Below are 18,704 nucleotides of genomic sequence, written 5' to 3'. Positions count from 1 at the left end.
TGAAAAAAGGTTTTAGACTAAGGAATAAAATATTGAACACCAACTCATATAACAATGTAAATCACATATATATATACATATTGTCTGGTGTTTTATTCCTTGTTTTTATTTTTGGGGGCTGTTTGATGTGTGACGTCATTTGGACACTCCATTAGGTACACCGCCCTTTTCAAGTGTACCTAATAACAGGCCACTTTATGAGGGAAATGTCATGGTCAAAGGTCACAGGTGTCAAGCTCTAGTCCTCGGGACCGCGTTCCAACATGTTTTCCAGGATAATAAAGTGGCCACTTTATTAGGTACACTTGAAAATGGCGGTGTACCTAATGGAGTGTCCATGTGATTCCCTCGTTAAGCGCAGCTGCGTGAAAAGTTTTTGGTTACTTTCACGTTCCGCAGGAGCTAAAAGTTTTCCCGCAGGTGCACTTAACGAGGGAATCACACGGACACTCCATTAGGTACACCGCCCTTTTCAAGTGTACCTAATAACAGGCCACTTTATGAGGGAAATATCATGGTCAAAGGTCACAGGTGTCAAGCTCTAGTCCTCGGGGCCGCGTTCCAACATGTGTGTGTGTGTGTGTGTGTGTGTGTGTGTGTGTGTGTGTGTGTGTGTGTGTGTGTGTGTGTGTGTGTGTGTGTGTGTGTGTGTGTGCGTGTGCGTGTGCGTGTGCGTGTGTGTATCACTACTGCAGTGTAGTGTTGGCTCGTGAGTGAACGATGGGTTCAAAAGAACGAATGTTTTCAGTGAACGAGAGTGAACGAAAAGATCTAAAGATCTTTGTAGCCATGAGGGAAAACTTGTTTGGACCCGTTTGAAAATCATTGATTTGATATGACTCAAGAATTGTCTCTGTGCAACGGTGTGGTGTTTCTTAGCAACTGACTTGAAAATGAGTCCACGGGAGCACTGCAACGACGGCAGAATTTCTGCAAGAACAATTCATTTTAGGATGAACTCTCAATACAAATATTTTCATTTGATTGAAGCCAATGGCGTTAACCACTCGACCAGAGCCTGCTCGGAAACCAAAGGAGATTTGGTCATATTGATAGGGTATCCTCCATCCAAACATGTTCAGTGTTGAAAGTTTCAACGGATCGTCCGAAGCAACCCTTCCCACAGTAGTCACCATGACAGGCGACCACCTGGTGGCGTCAGTGTGCCGAGCGCCGTTGGACGATCAGGAGAAGAAGATTTGAATCGACGGATGTGACGTCAGGGCTTTAGGTCAATTGAAGACAGGTGTGCTCGCTCAAGGGGAGTTATCATATGCAGGTGCCACCGGGCGCGGCCCGGCGGCGGCGGCGGACGGTTTCTCAGGTAAGCGAGCATGCTAGCAAATGTTTGTCGTCTCCTGCCGTTTTTCACGACGGACGCCGTGTTTGTTGCACGATTGGCACGCTTTGTTGCCTTTTCTCACAAGCCGTTTTGTTTTGTTTGTCGCAGGACTCGTGACTCGGCCACGTCACGTCCACCTGGAGGTAAATTGTAGGCCGCAGGCCATTTAGCCCGTGGGCAAATGTTTGCAGTTTCTTACGATGCCATTTATTATTTCTTGCAGGATTTTCACTGTCTAGGGAGTGCTTGAGGTTTCGGCACGGCACGGCACGCCACAATCCACTTTGCGTCGCGTCGTTGCGCGTTTTGGTGGTATTTTAAATGTCTTTCGCGGTTGTTTTTCTAATGCTGGCCAGCATTTTTTCATTCGTATGTCTATAGAAGGTTCGTAAATGACGCCGCCGATAAGCGCGCGTTTGTCTGACTATAGGAAATGTTAGTTTGACTCTAGTCAAGTAAACCATTTTTTAATTATTTTATATTATCCGTGTGCCATTTCCGTGTCATGCAAACTGCTGGTGAATGCAACGTATGTTACGTCATGTCCAAATCGGACCAAATCCATTCAAAGATGGCGCCCGCCCGCTCGTTCCGTTACGCAACAAACATTTGCGCGGGTTATTTTCTCCCGTTTTGGACGCCACGCCGCCAACCTGGATCATCTGTCCAATGTGAGGTGAGTTGTAGATGATGAAATTAAAATATAAATTATAATCTTGAATAATTCTTGTCATGATTATATATTTTTTCAAATGTAAAACTACTTAGAATATATCAAATTAAAATATTAACTATCATTTTGATAGATTATCGTAATTTACTACAATATAATAATTTTTTTTTTCAAATGTAAAACTCCTAGTATGTATAATTGTTGGTAAAAAAATCATGCCATTGGCACTCTACTCAGACTATTTTTGTTGCAATCATTTGCTTGTCTTTTGTAGCACTAAAACAGGCCGCCCAGCCAGCATCCTTCTATACAAAGCAAGCAGGAGGCTCTTGAAGGAGCCCTTTCAGTGATGTTGAGGACACTGAGGAAGAGTAGTCCTAAATCAGGTGAAAACCTGTTTTTGTCAAGTTTCAGCTTCCCAACACACAATGGTTGTCGAGTTTTAGCTTCCCAGCACACAATTGTCTGTCTGTTTTTTTGTAGGCTGCAAGAGGAGCCGAATGGGATAATTCCATATGAAAAGGCACAATGGCCTATCCAAAGGAGCCATGGCCTATCCAAAGGAGCCATGGCCTATCCAAAGGAGCCATGGCCTATCCAAAGGAGCCATGGCCTATCCAAAGGAGCCATGGCCTATCCAAAGGAGCCATGGCCTATCCAAAGGAGCCATGGCCTATCCAAAGGAGCCATGGCCTATCCAAAGGAGCCATGGCCTGTCCAAAGGAGCCATGGCCTGTCCAAAGGAGCAATGGCCTGTCCAAAGGAGCAATGGCCTGTCCAAAGGAGCAATGGCCTGTCCAAAGGAGCAATGGCCTGTCCAAAGGAGCAGTGGCCTGTCCAAAGGAGCAGTGGCCTGTCCAAAGGAGCAGTGGCCTGTCCAAAGGAGCAGTGGCCTGTCCAAAGGCGCAGTGGCCTGTCCAAAGGCGCAGTGGCCTGTCCAAAGGCGCAGTGGCCTGTCCAAAGGCGCAGTGGCCTGTCCAAAGGCGCAGTGGCCTGTCCAAAGGCGCAGTGGCCTGTCCAAAGGCGCAGTGGCCTATCCAAAGGCGCAGTGGCCTATCCAAAGGCGCAGTGGCCTATCCAAAGGCGCAGTGGCCTATCCAAAAGAGCAATGCCATATCCATAGGAGCAATGCCATATCCATAGGAGCAATGCCATATCCATAGGAGCAATGCCATATCCATAGGAGCAATGCCATATCCATAGGAGCAATGCCATATCCATAGGAGCAATGCCATATCCATAGGAGCAATGCCATATCAAGTCAAGAATCAAGCAGCACGCTGCAAAAGTCAACATGTGCGGATCATGTGCCCAGGAGGGGGCAGTGTGGTTGCCTTTGGTTATGGGTGCACGACGGAAAGGTTGCAGGTGTGGACAGTGTTTGGGGGTCTGACGGTTGGTCTTGCTTAAGAGGTTGTGGCTTATCTGGATCCAGCGGTGTCTTGTGCTTGGTTGCCATTGATGGCTCACTTGAGGGAGGACGTGGTGACTTGGATGGAGACAAAACTGAATTTTGACGCGGAGCCCAATGTCCAAGCTTGCCATATGACTTGTACCATTTTGTGTCTTTTTCTAACCTGCCACTGTCGTGCTCGCTGCGTTCTTTGTTCTCCCCCATCGGTGTAGGGCGGCGTTGGAGCGAGCCGATCCCGAATGTCCAATTTTGCAATTTGACTTGTACCATTTTGTCTTTTTCTAACCTGCCACTGTTGCACTTCATCTAACCCTAACCTACCACCGCTGTGGTACTTGCGTTCTTTGTTCTCCCCTAGGTGTAGGACAGCATTGGAGCGAGACGGTAGCATTTAGTCTTTTTCTAACCTACCGCTCTCGTGCTTGATCTAAGCTGTGTGTCTTTTGTTCTCTAGGTGAGGGGGCGGTGTTTGGGCGAGCGGGTCCACGAGGAAGACGTAGTGATGCGAGCAGCGCCCAACTCATTGCATGTTCTGCCATTTGCAGGCCGGACGCAAAAGGGGGGGGGGGGGGGCGACGCACGGCCCCATCCGACCGGGCGACGCTCACCAATAGTAGCTAGCCGCTGTGATCAAGTAAGCAAGTGACCGACAACTTGGGGTGCTCTTTGAGTTTCTAACATTTGTTTCTGTTTCTGCAGATGGCGACCGGGATGTGACACGATCTGATCAGAGGTGAACGGACCGCTGTGGCATCGCTCTGAAGTCGCCGAGTTCTGAGGGAGACCCGCTTCCCTGGAGCCGTCGACCTGCGCAGCTTCAACGTGTGAAATGGATTTTTTTTTTTTTTTAAATTACACCAGCGGTGTCCCGATGTCTGCTTGAGGGCTGCATACTGAAACAAATTCAGAATTCTTTGACGCAAATTCATGAAATCAATCACGAAATGTTGCCATTGATATTTAGTGCTACAAAGCAGTGTCGTGTTCAGTCGTGTGGTGTGTTGATCAAGTTGCCCCGAGGCAGCCATTTGGACACCAATGGTGACATGTGTGTAGGGCTGCACGTGTATTGGAAAACTGCCATATGGTGGTCTAGGTTATTGACATGCACTTTAAGACAGCAAAGATTTTTTTTTTTATTTTCATGTCTCTAAAGAAACATGCTTTCTTGCCTAACTATTTGTAATGAGTTAAGACGATAAGTCATTGATGTAAGTTAAAGTTAACTCATCTAACTGATCTCATTGCGATCAAATAGTTATCCTCCATCCAAGAAATTTGCACAACTTGCCTCAATGCAGTGGTCTGGCCCAATACTGCCATATCATTGATTTTCCAAAATGTTGTGCAGCCCTCATTGAGTGCCAAACGCGCAGCGACGGCAAGCGCAAGCGACGGCAAGCGCAAGCGACCGCGCAGCGACGGCAAGCGCAAGCGACTGCAAGCGCAAGCGACGGCAAGCGCAAGCGACCGCGCAGCGACGGCAAGCGCAAGCGACTGCAAGCGCAAGCGACTGCAAGCGCAAGCGACCGCGCAGCGACGGCAAGCGCAAGCGACCGCGCAGCGACGGCAAGCGCAAGCGACTGCAAGCGCAAGCGACCGCGCAGCGACGGCAAGCGCAAGCGACGGCGCAGCGAGACTTTTGTGCTTGTCTTGCAAGGTGGAAGAGACGATGTATGAAACGAAGAGCCGGTGGACGGAGGCCACCAGACCCGCGATTGGTGAGCGGGGTGCAAAGGAAGGAATCACCCAAAGAAAGCAGTCTCCAAGTGTTGAAGAGGAGCCTGATGCATGACTGGCCAAGGCTGGCCAGAGGTGGTGGTGACATGGCAATCCAATATGCAACACACTTGTTAGTTTTAATTTGATTTCCTTATTTGTCTGCCGTTGAGGGTTGCCGGGGCGGCGGATGGGACGAGGGCCAGCCTGCACCGAGAGGGACTGGGCTGCACCCACAAGACCAGGGAGGGGGCAGGTAATGAGTACGTTGACAGAAGTGAGCCGCATGCAACTGAGTGCCGTTTTTCTTTTTGCACTTGTGCGAGGCGGAAGACGAGTCCAACACCGGCCGGAGCAGACGCAGACCTTGGCCCGTGACGAGCGGCCCACACGAGACTGATGGGTGCAGATGCAGCCAGCGTTTCGAGGAGTATGACTTTGGTTTTTCTTTTGTTCTTTCCCTACCCCTGTCTATTTGAATAGGGTAACTAGTAGCACGTACGGGCATTTGGGTTGCTGTGACCCTCTAGATACGAATCGGCAAAGTAGACACCCCCTCCCTCCCTCCCTCCCTCCCTCCCTCCCCCCGCCCCCCGTCTCTCTTGCTCTCTTTCTCCAATGCGCCCGGCAGTACCTGCATGGCCTGGTGCACTCAGGGTGGAACGTGGCTATACCTTGCCCTTTGTGGAATACCAGGGTATAATGTCTGCCAGACTGGGTCCCAGTGCCGTCGACGGTGTCGAGGACAAGGAGATTCTCCGTGACGCTCACCGTGACGTCACGTTTTCCTCTTTTTTTTCCTCTCGGGGCCAAGCCAGCTCTACTCAGGGGGAACTGGCCGGTTGCGCTTAAGTGCGCACCAAAGCCTCTTTTCATCTCCTCTCGCTCTCTCCCTCCCTCCCTCCCTCCCTCCCTCCCTCCCTTTTCGAAAGGGGTTAAACATTTCATAACCCGGATCGCTCCAATGCGGGAGCGCCGTATGAGACATGCGCCAGCCCGTGCGTGCCGCTAGTTACCTGATTCAAACTTACCTTAGTCTAGGTTGGGGGGGTGCTAGTGGAATTTTTCCCCTTGCCCAAACCAACACAATATGTCTGCCTTTCAGGATTGCTGGGGCACTGGATCGGACGAGTGCCTGCACAGAGAGGGACTGGACAGGACCGCGGGACCAGAGGGTAATAATAAAAAACTTTATTTGTAGAGCACCTTTCATACAAGAAATGCAGCTCAAAGCACTTTACAACAAAGAAATTCTAAGCATTGAATTCTTCATATAGGAACAGACATAAAAAGAAAAAAAAACATTCATGTGTGCATACGCTATTAATAAAGGGAGCTTAAAATAGGAGCAAGCTTTAATAGACAGGTAATGAGTACGTCCACAGAAGTGAACCGCATGCAACAGAGTGCCGTTTTTCTTTTTGCAGTGGCACGAGGCGGAGGATGAGTCCAAACGTCGAATACCGGCCGGGGGGGAGCCAACCTTCGCCCGTGATGAGAGGCCGACACGAGACGGACCGGTGCGGATGCGGCGAGGGCAAAGCGCCCAGCCAGCATTTAAAGAGAGTATGACTGCGTTTTTTCTTTTGTCCTTGCTTTCCTTCCCTCCCTCCCTCCACTTTTTCACTGGGTGTGCACACTGGCTATCTGCATGATGCCTCTTTCTTTCTCTCTCAGCGCTGCGTCATTTTGCAATGTTGTTTTACTGTTGTTTTTTTAATCATGAAATGAACTGTTTGTACTGTAATTGTGTGTGTGTGTACCACTGAACTGCAATTAAACTGTGAACTGAATTCAAGTGGTCCATTTTAAACATTGGCATTGGCAGTCTATCGTGCATACAAACTGGAATCATTTGAGACATTCTCAATGACAAGACAATTGTAAAGTTAGGCTGAAACAAAATTGACTTAAATATGCAGTGTCAGGCTTTTTATTTATTTTTTTAACTACACAAAGAAAAGCTGCATGCATTCTAAATTGTTGACAAAAGCCAAGTAGCCAGACACCCATGGATGCAAACGACAAGTGTACAAACGGTGTCTGTTGCGATCAGTAAGTCATCTTTGGCAACCCTGCTTTAAAATGGCCACCGAACTCAGAATCTTGCAGAATGTTGGTACATTTTTCTGTAAGAGTAAAAGCTGTTATTTCAATCTAGTCAGAGCCATTTTTTGGTTTGTTTTGCATCGTCATGCATCATGTGGGCATTCTTGTGAATAAAATCAACAGTGGTGTGTTTGCTTCCTGTTGGTGGTCTTGTAAATAAAGTCAACTTTGGTGTCAGTCATCATTCGCGATGTGCCTCAATCGATGGTGCATCTCTTGAATGTGAAACTTATTGCATGTTTTGTTACAGGGCTTGAGGTCTTCATTGGCTGTTGCTGTCCAGTCCAGGTTGCTGCTATAGTCAATTGAATTTATAAACATAGCGTGTAACTTCCAGGGCCTTAGCTTTCAATTCAAAGCAGAGTTGCGTAACTACACGGCCAGCCTCGGCACATGTACTGGTGGTACCACCCAGTTCAGAGTGAAGTAAAGGCCAGAGTGTTCTTATTCATACCGGCATCCTTATGAAATTGACCATATCAGAAAGGCTACATGAATTCCAAGTGCTGCCACCGAGTGGCAGCATATTTGCTTCAACCTGTCTGATGCTGGGTCAATGCGATGCACCTTTCATTATTTTGCCCAAAACAACCTAAGAAATAAAGAAGTACTGCTGTTATCTCGCCAGTGTGCATGTGTGTTCAAAGTACAAAACTCATTTGCATGATAGAAGTCTAAACCACATGCTAGATATTTGCCTCAACCTGTCTGGTGCTCTAACTGTATGCGATAATTTTTAACAATTTTAGTCATTTAAATTTTTAAGTACATTACAAATGATAGGCGCCCCAGTTAGACAGCTGGGTCAATGTGACCCGTCTTTTGTGGTTTGTTCTGCCCAAAGCAACCTAACAAATGCACATAAGTACTGCCGCTATCTCGCCAATGTGCGTGTCTCTAAAATGTACAAAGCAAGCAAATTCATTTGCATAATAAACTTCCAAACCACATGCCAAAAAATATTCACGTGATGCAGAAAGTCTTCTGTAGCTTGCTAAGATTTGCCAATTTGAGCAATGCCGTATCCGAACCCGAGGCTGGGGGTTGCCCGTCCATGTGCCTAATCGCTCGGGCATTGATACATCAGCAGTGTCAAGTCAAGTTTATTTGTATAGCCCTAAATCACAAACAGTCTCAAAGGGCTTCACATAGACAAAAATTGACAATTATTCTCAAAGCATCCCCTGATCTTAAGCTCCCAATGCTTCTTTCTAGGTCTCCTCATGTCCTCAGCACTGTAAACCTTTGTGCCGGTACACCATATGAAGTAAATGACGGAATGTTTTTTTTTTTTTTACACCTTCTCTAATGTGTATCAAGCATACCAGATGGTGTTTTAGAACAACCTAGAATATTAAGTTACAAAAAGTTTAAAAAAACTTAGTAAAGTTTAAAAAAGTTATTGATTATTATTGCTACAAGGAGGGAGTATTGGTCAAACATCACCTCCTTCATAGTCTGCGCATTGTTATGTGCTTCGCAGCGCGGTGTAGGGGGGGGGGGGGGGGGGGGGGGGGGGGGGGGGGGGACGCAGGGGGCGCAGGCGGCACGGGGAGCAGGCGGTAGGGGGCGCAGGCGGCGCAGGCAGCAGGGGTGGGGAATCGAACCCTGGATCTCAGGTGTTCGAGCGCAGCGACGGAGCCACTCGCCAAGCGTGGCGAGCTCGGCAGTGACCCCGCTTTCACTTCGAGTCATTCTTACACGTTCAGTATTGCGCTCCGCGCGCGCTGGGTAAGTACAAAAGAGAACTTGCGGCCGCCGGCTGTCAGGTCACACTGGCCGACCGGTTCGTGACACGGCCTCGTGCACCGCACAACCCTGGTTCGATCCCAGTGGTGGGTACTTTCTCCGGCCCACTTTTGTGTCTGAATACATGCATATAGATTGCATGTCGACGCATTTATTTATGTATGAACGCCCAGTGTGGCCCCGCCTGCACGTGGGCGGGGCGATGCAGCGGGCCCCGCCCCCATCGAAATGGCCCCGCCCCTGGCCCCGCCCCCTGCCCTGCAAAAAGACAGTAGGGCAGGGGGCGGGGCGGAGCCCCGCCCCCTGCCCTACTAAAAGACAGTAGGATAGGGGGCGGGGCGGAGCCCCGCCCCCTGCCCTACTAAAAGACAGTAGGGTAGGGGGCGGGGCGAAGCCCCGCCCCCTACCCTACTGTCTTTCAATTCACTATTAAAAGACAGTAGGGTAGGGGGCGGGGCGAAGCCCCGCCCCCTACCCTACTGTCTTTATATACAGTATATATATATATATATATATATATATATACAGTATATATATATACTGTATATATATATATATATATATATATATATACAGTATATATATATATATATATATATATATACTGTATATAAAGACAGTAGGGTAGGGGGCGGGGCGAAGCCCCGCCCCCTACCCTACTGTCTTTTAATAGTGAATTGAAAGACAGTAGGGTAGGGGGCGGGGCTCCGCCCCGCCCCCTACCCTACTGTCTTTTAGTAGGGCAGGGGGCGGGGCTCCGCCCCGCCCCCTACCCTACTGTCTTTTAGTAGGGCAGGGGGCGGGGCTCCGCCCCGCCCCCTGCCCTACTGTCTTTTTGCAGGGCAGGGGGCGGGGCCAGGGGCGGGGCCATTTCGATGGGGGCGGGGCCCGCTGCATCGCCCCGCCCACTTGCAGGCGGGGCCACACTGGGCGTTCATACATAAATAAATGCGTCGACATGCAATCTATATGCATGTATTCAGACACAAAAGTGGGCCGGAGAAAGTACCCACCACTGGGATCGAACCAGGGTTGTGCGGTGCACGAGGCCGTGTCACGAACCGGTCGGCCAGTGTGACCTGACAGCCGGCGGCCGCAAGTTCTCTTTTGTACTTACCCAGCGCGCGCGGAGCGCAATACTGAACGTGTAAGAATGACTCGAAGTGAAAGCGGGGTCACTGCCGAGCTCGCCACGCTTGGCGAGTGGCTCCGTCGCTGCGCTCGAACACCTGAGATCCAGGGTTCGATTCCCCACCCCTGCTGCCTGCGCCGCCTGCGCCCCCTACCGCCTGCTCCCCGTGCCGCCTGCGCCCCCTGCGTCCCCCCCCCCCCCCCCCCCCCCCCCCCCTACACCGCGCTGCGAAGCACATAACAATGCGCAGACTATGAAGGAGGTGATGTTTGACCAATACTCCCTCCTTGTAGCAATAATAATCAATAACTTTTTTAAACTTTACTAAGTTTTTTTAAACTTTTTGTAACTTAATATTCTAGGTTGTTCTAAAACACCATCTGGTATGCTTGATACACATTAGAGAAGGTGTAAAAAAAAAAAAAACATTCCGTCATTTACTTCATATGGTGTACCGGCACAAAGGTTTACAGTGCTGAGGACATGAGGAGACCTAGAAAGAAGCATTGGGAGCTTAAGATCAGGGGATGCTTTGAGAATAATTGTCAATTTTTGTCTATGTGAAGCCCTTTGAGACTGTTTGTGATTTAGGGCTATACAAATAAACTTGACTTGACACTGCTGATGTATCAATGCCCGAGCGATTAGGCACATGGACGGGCAACCCCCAGCCTCGGGTTCGGATACGGCATTGCTCAAATTGGCAAATCTTAGCAAGCTACAGAAGACTTTCTGCATCACGTGAATATTTTTTGGCATGTGGTTTGGAAGTTTATTATGCAAATGAATTTGCTTGCTTTGTACATTTTAGAGACACGCACATTGGCGAGATAGCGGCAGTACTTATGTGCATTTGTTAGGTTGCTTTGGGCAGAACAAACCACAAAAGACGGGTCACATTGACCCAGCTGTCTAACTGGGGCGCCTATCATTTGTAATGTACTTAAAAATTTAAATGACTAAAATTGTTAAAAATTATCGCATACAGTTAGAGCACCAGACAGGTTGAGGCAAATATCTAGCATGTGGTTTAGACTTCTATCATGCAAATGAGTTTTGTACTTTGAACACACATGCACACTGGCGAGATAACAGCAGTACTTCTTTATTTCTTAGGTTGTTTTGGGCAAAATAATGAAAGGTGCATCGCATTGACCCAGCATCAGACAGGTTGAAGCAAATATGCTGCCACTCGGTGGCAGCACTTGGAATTCATGTAGCCTTTCTGATATGGTCAATTTCATAAGGATGCCGGTATGAATAAGAACACTCTGGCCTTTACTTCACTCTGAACTGGGTGGTACCACCAGTACATGTGCCGAGGCTGGCCGTGTAGTTACGCAACTCTGCTTTGAATTGAAAGCTAAGGCCCTGGAAGTTACACGCTATGTTTATAAATTCAATTGACTATAGCAGCAACCTGGACTGGACAGCAACAGCCAATGAAGACCTCAAGCCCTGTAACAAAACATGCAATAAGTTTCACATTCAAGAGATGCACCATCGATTGAGGCACATCGCGAATGATGACTGACACCAAAGTTGACTTTATTTACAAGACCACCAACAGGAAGCAAACACACCACTGTTGATTTTATTCACAAGAATGCCCACATGATGCATGACGATGCAAAACAAACCAAAAAATGGCTCTGACTAGATTGAAATAACAGCTTTTACTCTTACAGAAAAATGTACCAACATTCTGCAAGATTCTGAGTTCGGTGGCCATTTTAAAGCAGGGTTGCCAAAGATGACTTACTGATCGCAACAGACACCGTTTGTACACTTGTCGTTTGCATCCATGGGTGTCTGGCTACTTGGCTTTTGTCAACAATTTAGAATGCATGCAGCTTTTCTTTGTGTAGTTAAAAAAATAAATAAAAAGCCTGACACTGCATATTTAAGTCAATTTTGTTTCAGCCTAACTTTACAATTGTCTTGTCATTGAGAATGTCTCAAATGATTCCAGTTTGTATGCACGATAGACTGCCAATGCCAATGTTTAAAATGGACCACTTGAATTCAGTTCACAGTTTAATTGCAGTTCAGTGGTACACACACACACAATTACAGTACAAACAGTTCATTTCATGATTAAAAAAACAACAGTAAAACAACATTGCAAAATGACGCTGAGAGAGAAAGAAAGAGGCATCATGCAGATAGCCAGTGTGCACACCCAGTGAAAAAGTGGAGGGAGGGAGGGAAGGAAAGCAAGGACAAAAGAAAAAACGCAGTCATACTCTCTTTAAATGCTGGCTGGGCGCTTTGCCCTCGCCGCATCCGCACCGGTCCGTCTCGTGTCGGCCTCTCATCACGGGCGAAGGTTGGCTCCCCCCCGGCCGGTATTCGACGTTTGGACTCATCCTCCGCCTCGTGCCACTGCAAAAAGAAAAACGGCACTCTGTTGCATGCGGTTCACTTCTGTGGACGTACTCATTACCTGTCTATTAAAGCTTGCTCCTATTTTAAGCTCCCTTTATTAATAGCGTATGCACACATGAATGTTTTTTTTTCTTTTTATGTCTGTTCCTATATGAAGAATTCAATGCTTAGAATTTCTTTGTTGTAAAGTGCTTTGAGCTGCATTTCTTGTATGAAAGGTGCTCTACAAATAAAGTTTTTTATTATTACCCTCTGGTCCCGCGGTCCTGTCCAGTCCCTCTCTGTGCAGGCACTCGTCCGATCCAGTGCCCCAGCAATCCTGAAAGGCAGACATATTGTGTTGGTTTGGGCAAGGGGAAAAATTCCACTAGCACCCCCCCAACCTAGACTAAGGTAAGTTTGAATCAGGTAACTAGCGGCACGCACGGGCTGGCGCATGTCTCATACGGCGCTCCCGCATTGGAGCGATCCGGGTTATGAAATGTTTAACCCCTTTCGAAAAGGGAGGGAGGGAGGGAGGGAGGGAGGGAGGGAGGGAGGGAGAGAGCGAGAGGAGATGAAAAGAGGCTTTGGTGCGCACTTAAGCGCAACCGGCCAGTTCCCCCTGAGTAGAGCTGGCTTGGCCCCGAGAGGAAAAAAAAGAGGAAAACGTGACGTCACGGTGAGCGTCACGGAGAATCTCCTTGTCCTCGACACCGTCGACGGCACTGGGACCCAGTCTGGCAGACATTATACCCTGGTATTCCACAAAGGGCAAGGTATAGCCACGTTCCACCCTGAGTGCACCAGGCCATGCAGGTACTGCCGGGCGCATTGGAGAAAGAGAGCAAGAGAGACGGGGGGCGGGGGGAGGGAGGGAGGGAGGGAGGGAGGGAGGGGGTGTCTACTTTGCCGATTCGTATCTAGAGGGTCACAGCAACCCAAATGCCCGTACGTGCTACTAGTTACCCTATTCAAATAGACAGGGGTAGGGAAAGAACAAAAGAAAAACCAAAGTCATACTCCTCGAAACGCTGGCTGCATCTGCACCCATCAGTCTCGTGTGGGCCGCTCGTCACGGGCCAAGGTCTGCGTCTGCTCCGGCCGGTGTTGGACTCGTCTTCCGCCTCGCACAAGTGCAAAAAGAAAAACGGCACTCAGTTGCATGCGGCTCACTTCTGTCAACGTACTCATTACCTGCCCCCTCCCTGGTCTTGTGGGTGCAGCCCAGTCCCTCTCGGTGCAGGCTGGCCCTCGTCCCATCCGCCGCCCCGGCAACCCTCAACGGCAGACAAATAAGGAAATCAAATTAAAACTAACAAGTGTGTTGCATATTGGATTGCCATGTCACCACCACCTCTGGCCAGCCTTGGCCAGTCATGCATCAGGCTCCTCTTCAACACTTGGAGACTGCTTTCTTTGGGTGATTCCTTCCTTTGCACCCCGCTCACCAATCGCGGGTCTGGTGGCCTCCGTCCACCGGCTCTTCGTTTCATACATCGTCTCTTCCACCTTGCAAGACAAGCACAAAAGTCTCGCTGCGCCGTCGCTTGCGCTTGCCGTCGCTGCGCGGTCGCTTGCGCTTGCAGTCGCTTGCGCTTGCCGTCGCTGCGCGGTCGCTTGCGCTTGCCGTCGCTGCGCGGTCGCTTGCGCTTGCAGTCGCTTGCGCTTGCAGTCGCTTGCGCTTGCCGTCGCTGCGCGGTCGCTTGCGCTTGCCGTCGCTTGCGCTTGCAGTCGCTTGCGCTTGCCGTCGCTGCGCGGTCGCTTGCGCTTGCCGTCGCTTGCGCTTGCCGTCGCTGCGCGTTTGGCACTCAATGAGGGCTGCACAACATTTTGGAAAATCAATGATATGGCAGTATTGGGCCAGACCACTGCATTGAGGCAAGTTGTGCAAATTTCTTGGATGGAGGATAACTATTTGATCGCAATGAGATCAGTTAGATGAGTTAACTTTAACTTACATCAATGACTTATCGTCTTAACTCATTACAAATAGTTAGGCAAGAAAGCATGTTTCTTTAGAGACATGAAAATAAAAAAAAAAATCTTTGCTGTCTTAAAGTGCATGTCAATAACCTAGACCACCATATGGCAGTTTTCCAATACACGTGCAGCCCTACACACATGTCACCATTGGTGTCCAAATGGCTGCCTCGGGGCAACTTGATCAACACACCACACGACTGAACACGACACTGCTTTGTAGCACTAAATATCAATGGCAACATTTCGTGATTGATTTCATGAATTTGCGTCAAAGAATTCTGAATTTGTTTCAGTATGCAGCCCTCAAGCAGACATCGGGACACCGCTGGTGTAATTTAAAAAAAAAAAAAAATCCATTTCACACGTTGAAGCTGCGCAGGTCGACGGCTCCAGGGAAGCGGGTCTCCCTCAGAACTCGGCGACTTCAGAGCGATGCCACAGCGGTCCGTTCACCTCTGATCAGATCGTGTCACATCCCGGTCGCCATCTGCAGAAACAGAAACAAATGTTAGAAACTCAAAGAGCACCCCAAGTTGTCGGTCACTTGCTTACTTGATCACAGCGGCTAGCTACTATTGGTGAGCGTCGCCCGGTCGGATGGGGCCGTGCGTCGCCCCCCCCCCCCCCCTTTTGCGTCCGGCCTGCAAATGGCAGAACATGCAATGAGTTGGGCGCTGCTCGCATCACTACGTCTTCCTCGTGGACCCGCTCGCCCAAACACCGCCCCCTCACCTAGAGAACAAAAGACACACAGCTTAGATCAAGCACGAGAGCGGTAGGTTAGAAAAAGACTAAATGCTACCGTCTCGCTCCAATGCTGTCCTACACCTAGGGGAGAACAAAGAACGCAAGTACCACAGCGGTGGTAGGTTAGGGTTAGATGAAGTGCAACAGTGGCAGGTTAGAAAAAGACAAAATGGTACAAGTCAAATTGCAAAATTGGACATTCGGGATCGGCTCGCTCCAACGCCGCCCTACACCGATGGGGGAGAACAAAGAACGCAGCGAGCACGACAGTGGCAGGTTAGAAAAAGACACAAAATGGTACAAGTCATATGGCAAGCTTGGACATTGGGCTCCGCGTCAAAATTCAGTTTTGTCTCCATCCAAGTCACCACGTCCTCCCTCAAGTGAGCCATCAATGGCAACCAAGCACAAGACACCGCTGGATCCAGATAAGCCACAACCTCTTAAGCAAGACCAACCGTCAGACCCCCAAACACTGTCCACACCTGCAACCTTTCCGTCGTGCACCCATAACCAAAGGCAACCACACTGCCCCCTCCTGGGCACATGATCCGCACATGTTGACTTTTGCAGCGTGCTGCTTGATTCTTGACTTGATATGGCATTGCTCCTATGGATATGGCATTGCTCCTATGGATATGGCATTGCTCCTATGGATATGGCATTGCTCCTATGGATATGGCATTGCTCCTATGGATATGGCATTGCTCCTATGGATATGGCATTGCTCCTATGGATATGGCATTGCTCTTTTGGATAGGCCACTGCGCCTTTGGATAGGCCACTGCGCCTTTGGATAGGCCACTGCGCCTTTGGATAGGCCACTGCGCCTTTGGACAGGCCACTGCGCCTTTGGACAGGCCACTGCGCCTTTGGACAGGCCACTGCGCCTTTGGACAGGCCACTGCGCCTTTGGACAGGCCACTGCGCCTTTGGACAGGCCACTGCGCCTTTGGACAGGCCACTGCTCCTTTGGACAGGCCACTGCTCCTTTGGACAGGCCACTGCTCCTTTGGACAGGCCACTGCTCCTTTGGACAGGCCATTGCTCCTTTGGACAGGCCATTGCTCCTTTGGACAGGCCATTGCTCCTTTGGACAGGCCATTGCTCCTTTGGACAGGCCATGGCTCCTTTGGACAGGCCATGGCTCCTTTGGATAGGCCATGGCTCCTTTGGATAGGCCATGGCTCCTTTGGATAGGCCATGGCTCCTTTGGATAGGCCATGGCTCCTTTGGATAGGCCATGGCTCCTTTGGATAGGCCATGGCTCCTTTGGATAGGCCATGGCTCCTTTGGATAGGCCATGGCTCCTTTGGATAGGCCATGGCTCCTTTGGATAGGCCATGGCTCCTTTGGATAGGCCATGGCTCCTTTGGATAGGCCATGGCTCCTTTGGATAGGCCATTGTGCCTTTTCATATGGAATTATCCCATTCGGCTCCTCTTGCAGCCTACAAAAAAACAGACAGACAATTGTGTGCTGGGAAGCTAAAACTCGACAACCATTGTGTGTTGGGAAGCTGAAACTTGACAAAAACAGGTTTTCACCTGATTTAGGACTACTCTTCCTCAGTGTCCTCAACATCACTGAAAGGGCTCCTTCAAGAGCCTCCTGCTTGCTTTGTATAGAAGGATGCTGGCTGGGCGGCCTGTTTTAGTGCTACAAAAGACAAGCAAATGATTGCAACAAAAATAGTCTGAGTAGAGTGCCAATGGCATGATTTTTTTACCAACAATTATACATACTAGGAGTTTTACATTTGAAAAAAAAAATTATTATATTGTAGTAAATTACGATAATCTATCAAAATGATAGTTAATATTTTAATTTGATATATTCTAAGTAGTTTTACATTTGAAAAAATATATAATCATGACAAGAATTATTCAAGATTATAATTTATATTTTAATTTCATCATCTACAACTCACCTCACATTGGACAGATGATCCAGGTTGGCGGCGTGGCGTCCAAAACGGGAGAAAATAACCCGCGCAAATGTTTGTTGCGTAACGGAACGAGCGGGCGGGCGCCATCTTTGAATGGATTTGGTCCGATTTGGACATGACGTAACATACGTTGCATTCACCAGCAGTTTGCATGACACGGAAATGGCACACGGATAATATAAAATAATTAAAAAATGGTTTACTTGACTAGAGTCAAACTAACATTTCCTATAGTCAGACAAACGCGCGCTTATCGGCGGCGTCATTTACGAACCTTCTATAGACATACGAATGAAAAAATGCTGGCCAGCATTAGAAAAACAACCGCGAAAGACATTTAAAATACCACCAAAACGCGCAACGACGCGACGCAAAGTGGATTGTGGCGTGCCGTGCCGTGCCGAAACCTCAAGCACTCCCTAGACAGTGAAAATCCTGCAAGAAATAATAAATGGCATCGTAAGAAACTGCAAACATTTGCCCACGGGCTAAATGGCCTGCGGCCTACAATTTACCTCCAGGTGGACGTGACGTGGCCGAGTCACGAGTCCTGCGACAAACAAAACAAAACGGCTTGTGAGAAAAGGCAACAAAGCGTGCCAATCGTGCAACAAACACGGCGTCCGTCGTGAAAAACGGCAGGAGACGACAAACATTTGCTAGCATGCTCGCTTACCTGAGAAACCGTCCGCCGCCGCCGCCGCCGCCGGGCCGCGCCCGGTGGCACCTGCATATGATAACTCCCCTTGAGCGAGCACACCTGTCTTCAATTGACCTAAAGCCCTGACGTCACATCCGTCGATTCAAATCTTCTTCTCCTGATCGTCCAACGGCGCTCGGCACACTGACGCCACCAGGTGGTCGCCTGTCATGGTGACTACTGTGGGAAGGGTTGCTTCGGACGATCCGTTGAAACTTTCAACACTGAACATGTTTGGATGGAGGATACCCTATCAATATGACCAAATCTCCTTTGGTTTCCGAGCAGGCTCTGGTCGAGTGGTTAACGCCATTGGCTTCAATCAAATGAAAATATTTGTATTGAGAGTTCATCCTAAAATGAATTGTTCTTGCAGAAATTCTGCCGTCGTTGCAGTGCTCCCGTGGACTCATTTTCAAGTCAGTTGCTAAGAAACACCACACCGTTGCACAGAGACAATTCTTGAGTCATATCAAATCAATGATTTTCAAACGGGTCCAAACAAGTTTTCCCTCATGGCTACAAAGATCTTTAGATCTTTTCGTTCACTCTCGTTCACTGAAAACATTCGTTCTTTTGAACCCATCGTTCACTCACGAGCCAACACTACACTGCAGTAGTGATACACACACGCACACGCACACGCACACGCACACACACACACACACACACACACACACACACACACACACACACACACACACACACACACACACACACACACACACACACACACACACACACACATGTTGGAACGCGGCTCCGAGGACTAGAGCTTGACACCTGTGACCTTTGACCATGATATTTCCCTCATAAAG

General features: G+C 48.9%; 2 protein-coding genes across 7 annotated transcripts; one reads left to right on the top strand and one right to left on the bottom strand.

Moving 5' to 3' along the window:
* The first annotated feature begins 1,114 nt into the window (after window positions 1-1,114).
* On the top strand, window positions 1,115-7,834 carry LOC148392791 (uncharacterized). Of its 3 annotated transcripts, XM_088385578.1 has the most exons (10): window positions 1,118-1,324; window positions 1,451-1,485; window positions 1,566-2,401; window positions 2,499-4,063; window positions 4,129-5,244; window positions 5,322-5,404; window positions 5,475-5,578; window positions 6,254-6,323; window positions 6,576-6,714; window positions 7,508-7,834. In XM_088385578.1, the coding sequence occupies exons 5-10, from the start codon at window positions 5,106-5,108 to the stop codon at window positions 7,564-7,566; spliced, it is 594 nt and encodes a 197-aa protein (XP_088241704.1). In that variant the 5' UTR covers window positions 1,118-1,324; window positions 1,451-1,485; window positions 1,566-2,401; window positions 2,499-4,063; window positions 4,129-5,105; the 3' UTR covers window positions 7,567-7,834. The 3 variants fall into 3 exon arrangements, 1 of the variants encoding a protein (XP_088241704.1); XR_015860538.1 differs by lacking the exon at window positions 7,508-7,834 and having other exon boundaries at window positions 1,115-1,324; window positions 2,499-3,883; window positions 3,975-4,063; window positions 4,129-5,404; window positions 6,576-7,423; XR_015860537.1 differs by lacking the exon at window positions 7,508-7,834 and having other exon boundaries at window positions 1,116-1,324; window positions 1,566-2,018; window positions 2,290-2,401; window positions 4,129-5,404; window positions 6,576-7,423.
* Window positions 7,835-11,268: 3,434 nt separating this feature from the next.
* Window positions 11,269-18,078, bottom strand: LOC148392790 (uncharacterized). 4 transcript variants are annotated; one of them, XR_015860544.1, is made up of 9 exons: window positions 17,863-18,078; window positions 17,702-17,736; window positions 16,786-17,621; window positions 15,224-16,688; window positions 15,044-15,132; window positions 13,703-14,978; window positions 13,529-13,632; window positions 12,776-12,845; window positions 12,276-12,523 (listed from the first exon to the last, which is right to left on the bottom strand). XR_015860544.1 is itself a non-coding variant. In XM_088385585.1 (7 exons), exons 2-7 carry the CDS (start codon window positions 13,999-14,001, stop codon window positions 11,538-11,540), a joined length of 594 nt encoding a protein of 197 aa, XP_088241711.1. In that variant the 5' UTR covers window positions 14,002-14,978; window positions 15,044-16,421; the 3' UTR covers window positions 11,269-11,537. The 4 variants fall into 4 exon arrangements, 1 of the variants encoding a protein (XP_088241711.1); XR_015860543.1 differs by having other exon boundaries at window positions 15,044-16,688; window positions 16,786-16,897; window positions 17,169-17,621; window positions 17,863-18,077; XR_015860542.1 differs by having other exon boundaries at window positions 15,044-16,688.
* Window positions 18,079-18,704: the final 626 nt, after the last annotated feature.

This window comes from Syngnathus floridae, chromosome 9 (genome assembly GCF_059516105.1).
Source record: "Syngnathus floridae isolate MCC-2025c chromosome 9, RoL_Sflo_1.0, whole genome shotgun sequence".
Taxonomy (NCBI): domain Eukaryota; kingdom Metazoa; phylum Chordata; class Actinopteri; order Syngnathiformes; family Syngnathidae; genus Syngnathus; species Syngnathus floridae.
This window is presented reverse-complemented; position numbering and strand designations above follow the sequence as displayed.

Bases quoted from the DNA above. Each gene is read 5' to 3' on its own strand.
- LOC148392791 (XM_088385578.1), top strand. From the start codon at position 5,106: ATGAAACGAAGAGCCGGTGGACGGAGGCCACCAGACCCGCGATTGGTG. The intron at 6,324-6,575 runs GTAATAATAAAA...TTCTTTTTGCAG, and splicing joins CAGGACCGCGGGACCAGAGG to TGGCACGAGGCGGAGGATGA. The intron at 6,715-7,507 runs GTATGACTGCGT...GTTTTGTTACAG, and splicing joins CCAGCCAGCATTTAAAGAGA to GGCTTGAGGTCTTCATTGGC.
- LOC148392790 (XM_088385585.1), bottom strand. From the start codon at position 14,001: ATGAAACGAAGAGCCGGTGGACGGAGGCCACCAGACCCGCGATTGGTG. The intron at 13,633-13,702 runs GTAATGAGTACG...CACTTGTGCGAG, and splicing joins CAAGACCAGGGAGGGGGCAG to GCGGAAGACGAGTCCAACAC. The intron at 12,846-13,528 runs GTATGACTTTGG...TCTGCCTTTCAG, and splicing joins TGCAGCCAGCGTTTCGAGGA to GATTGCTGGGGCACTGGATC.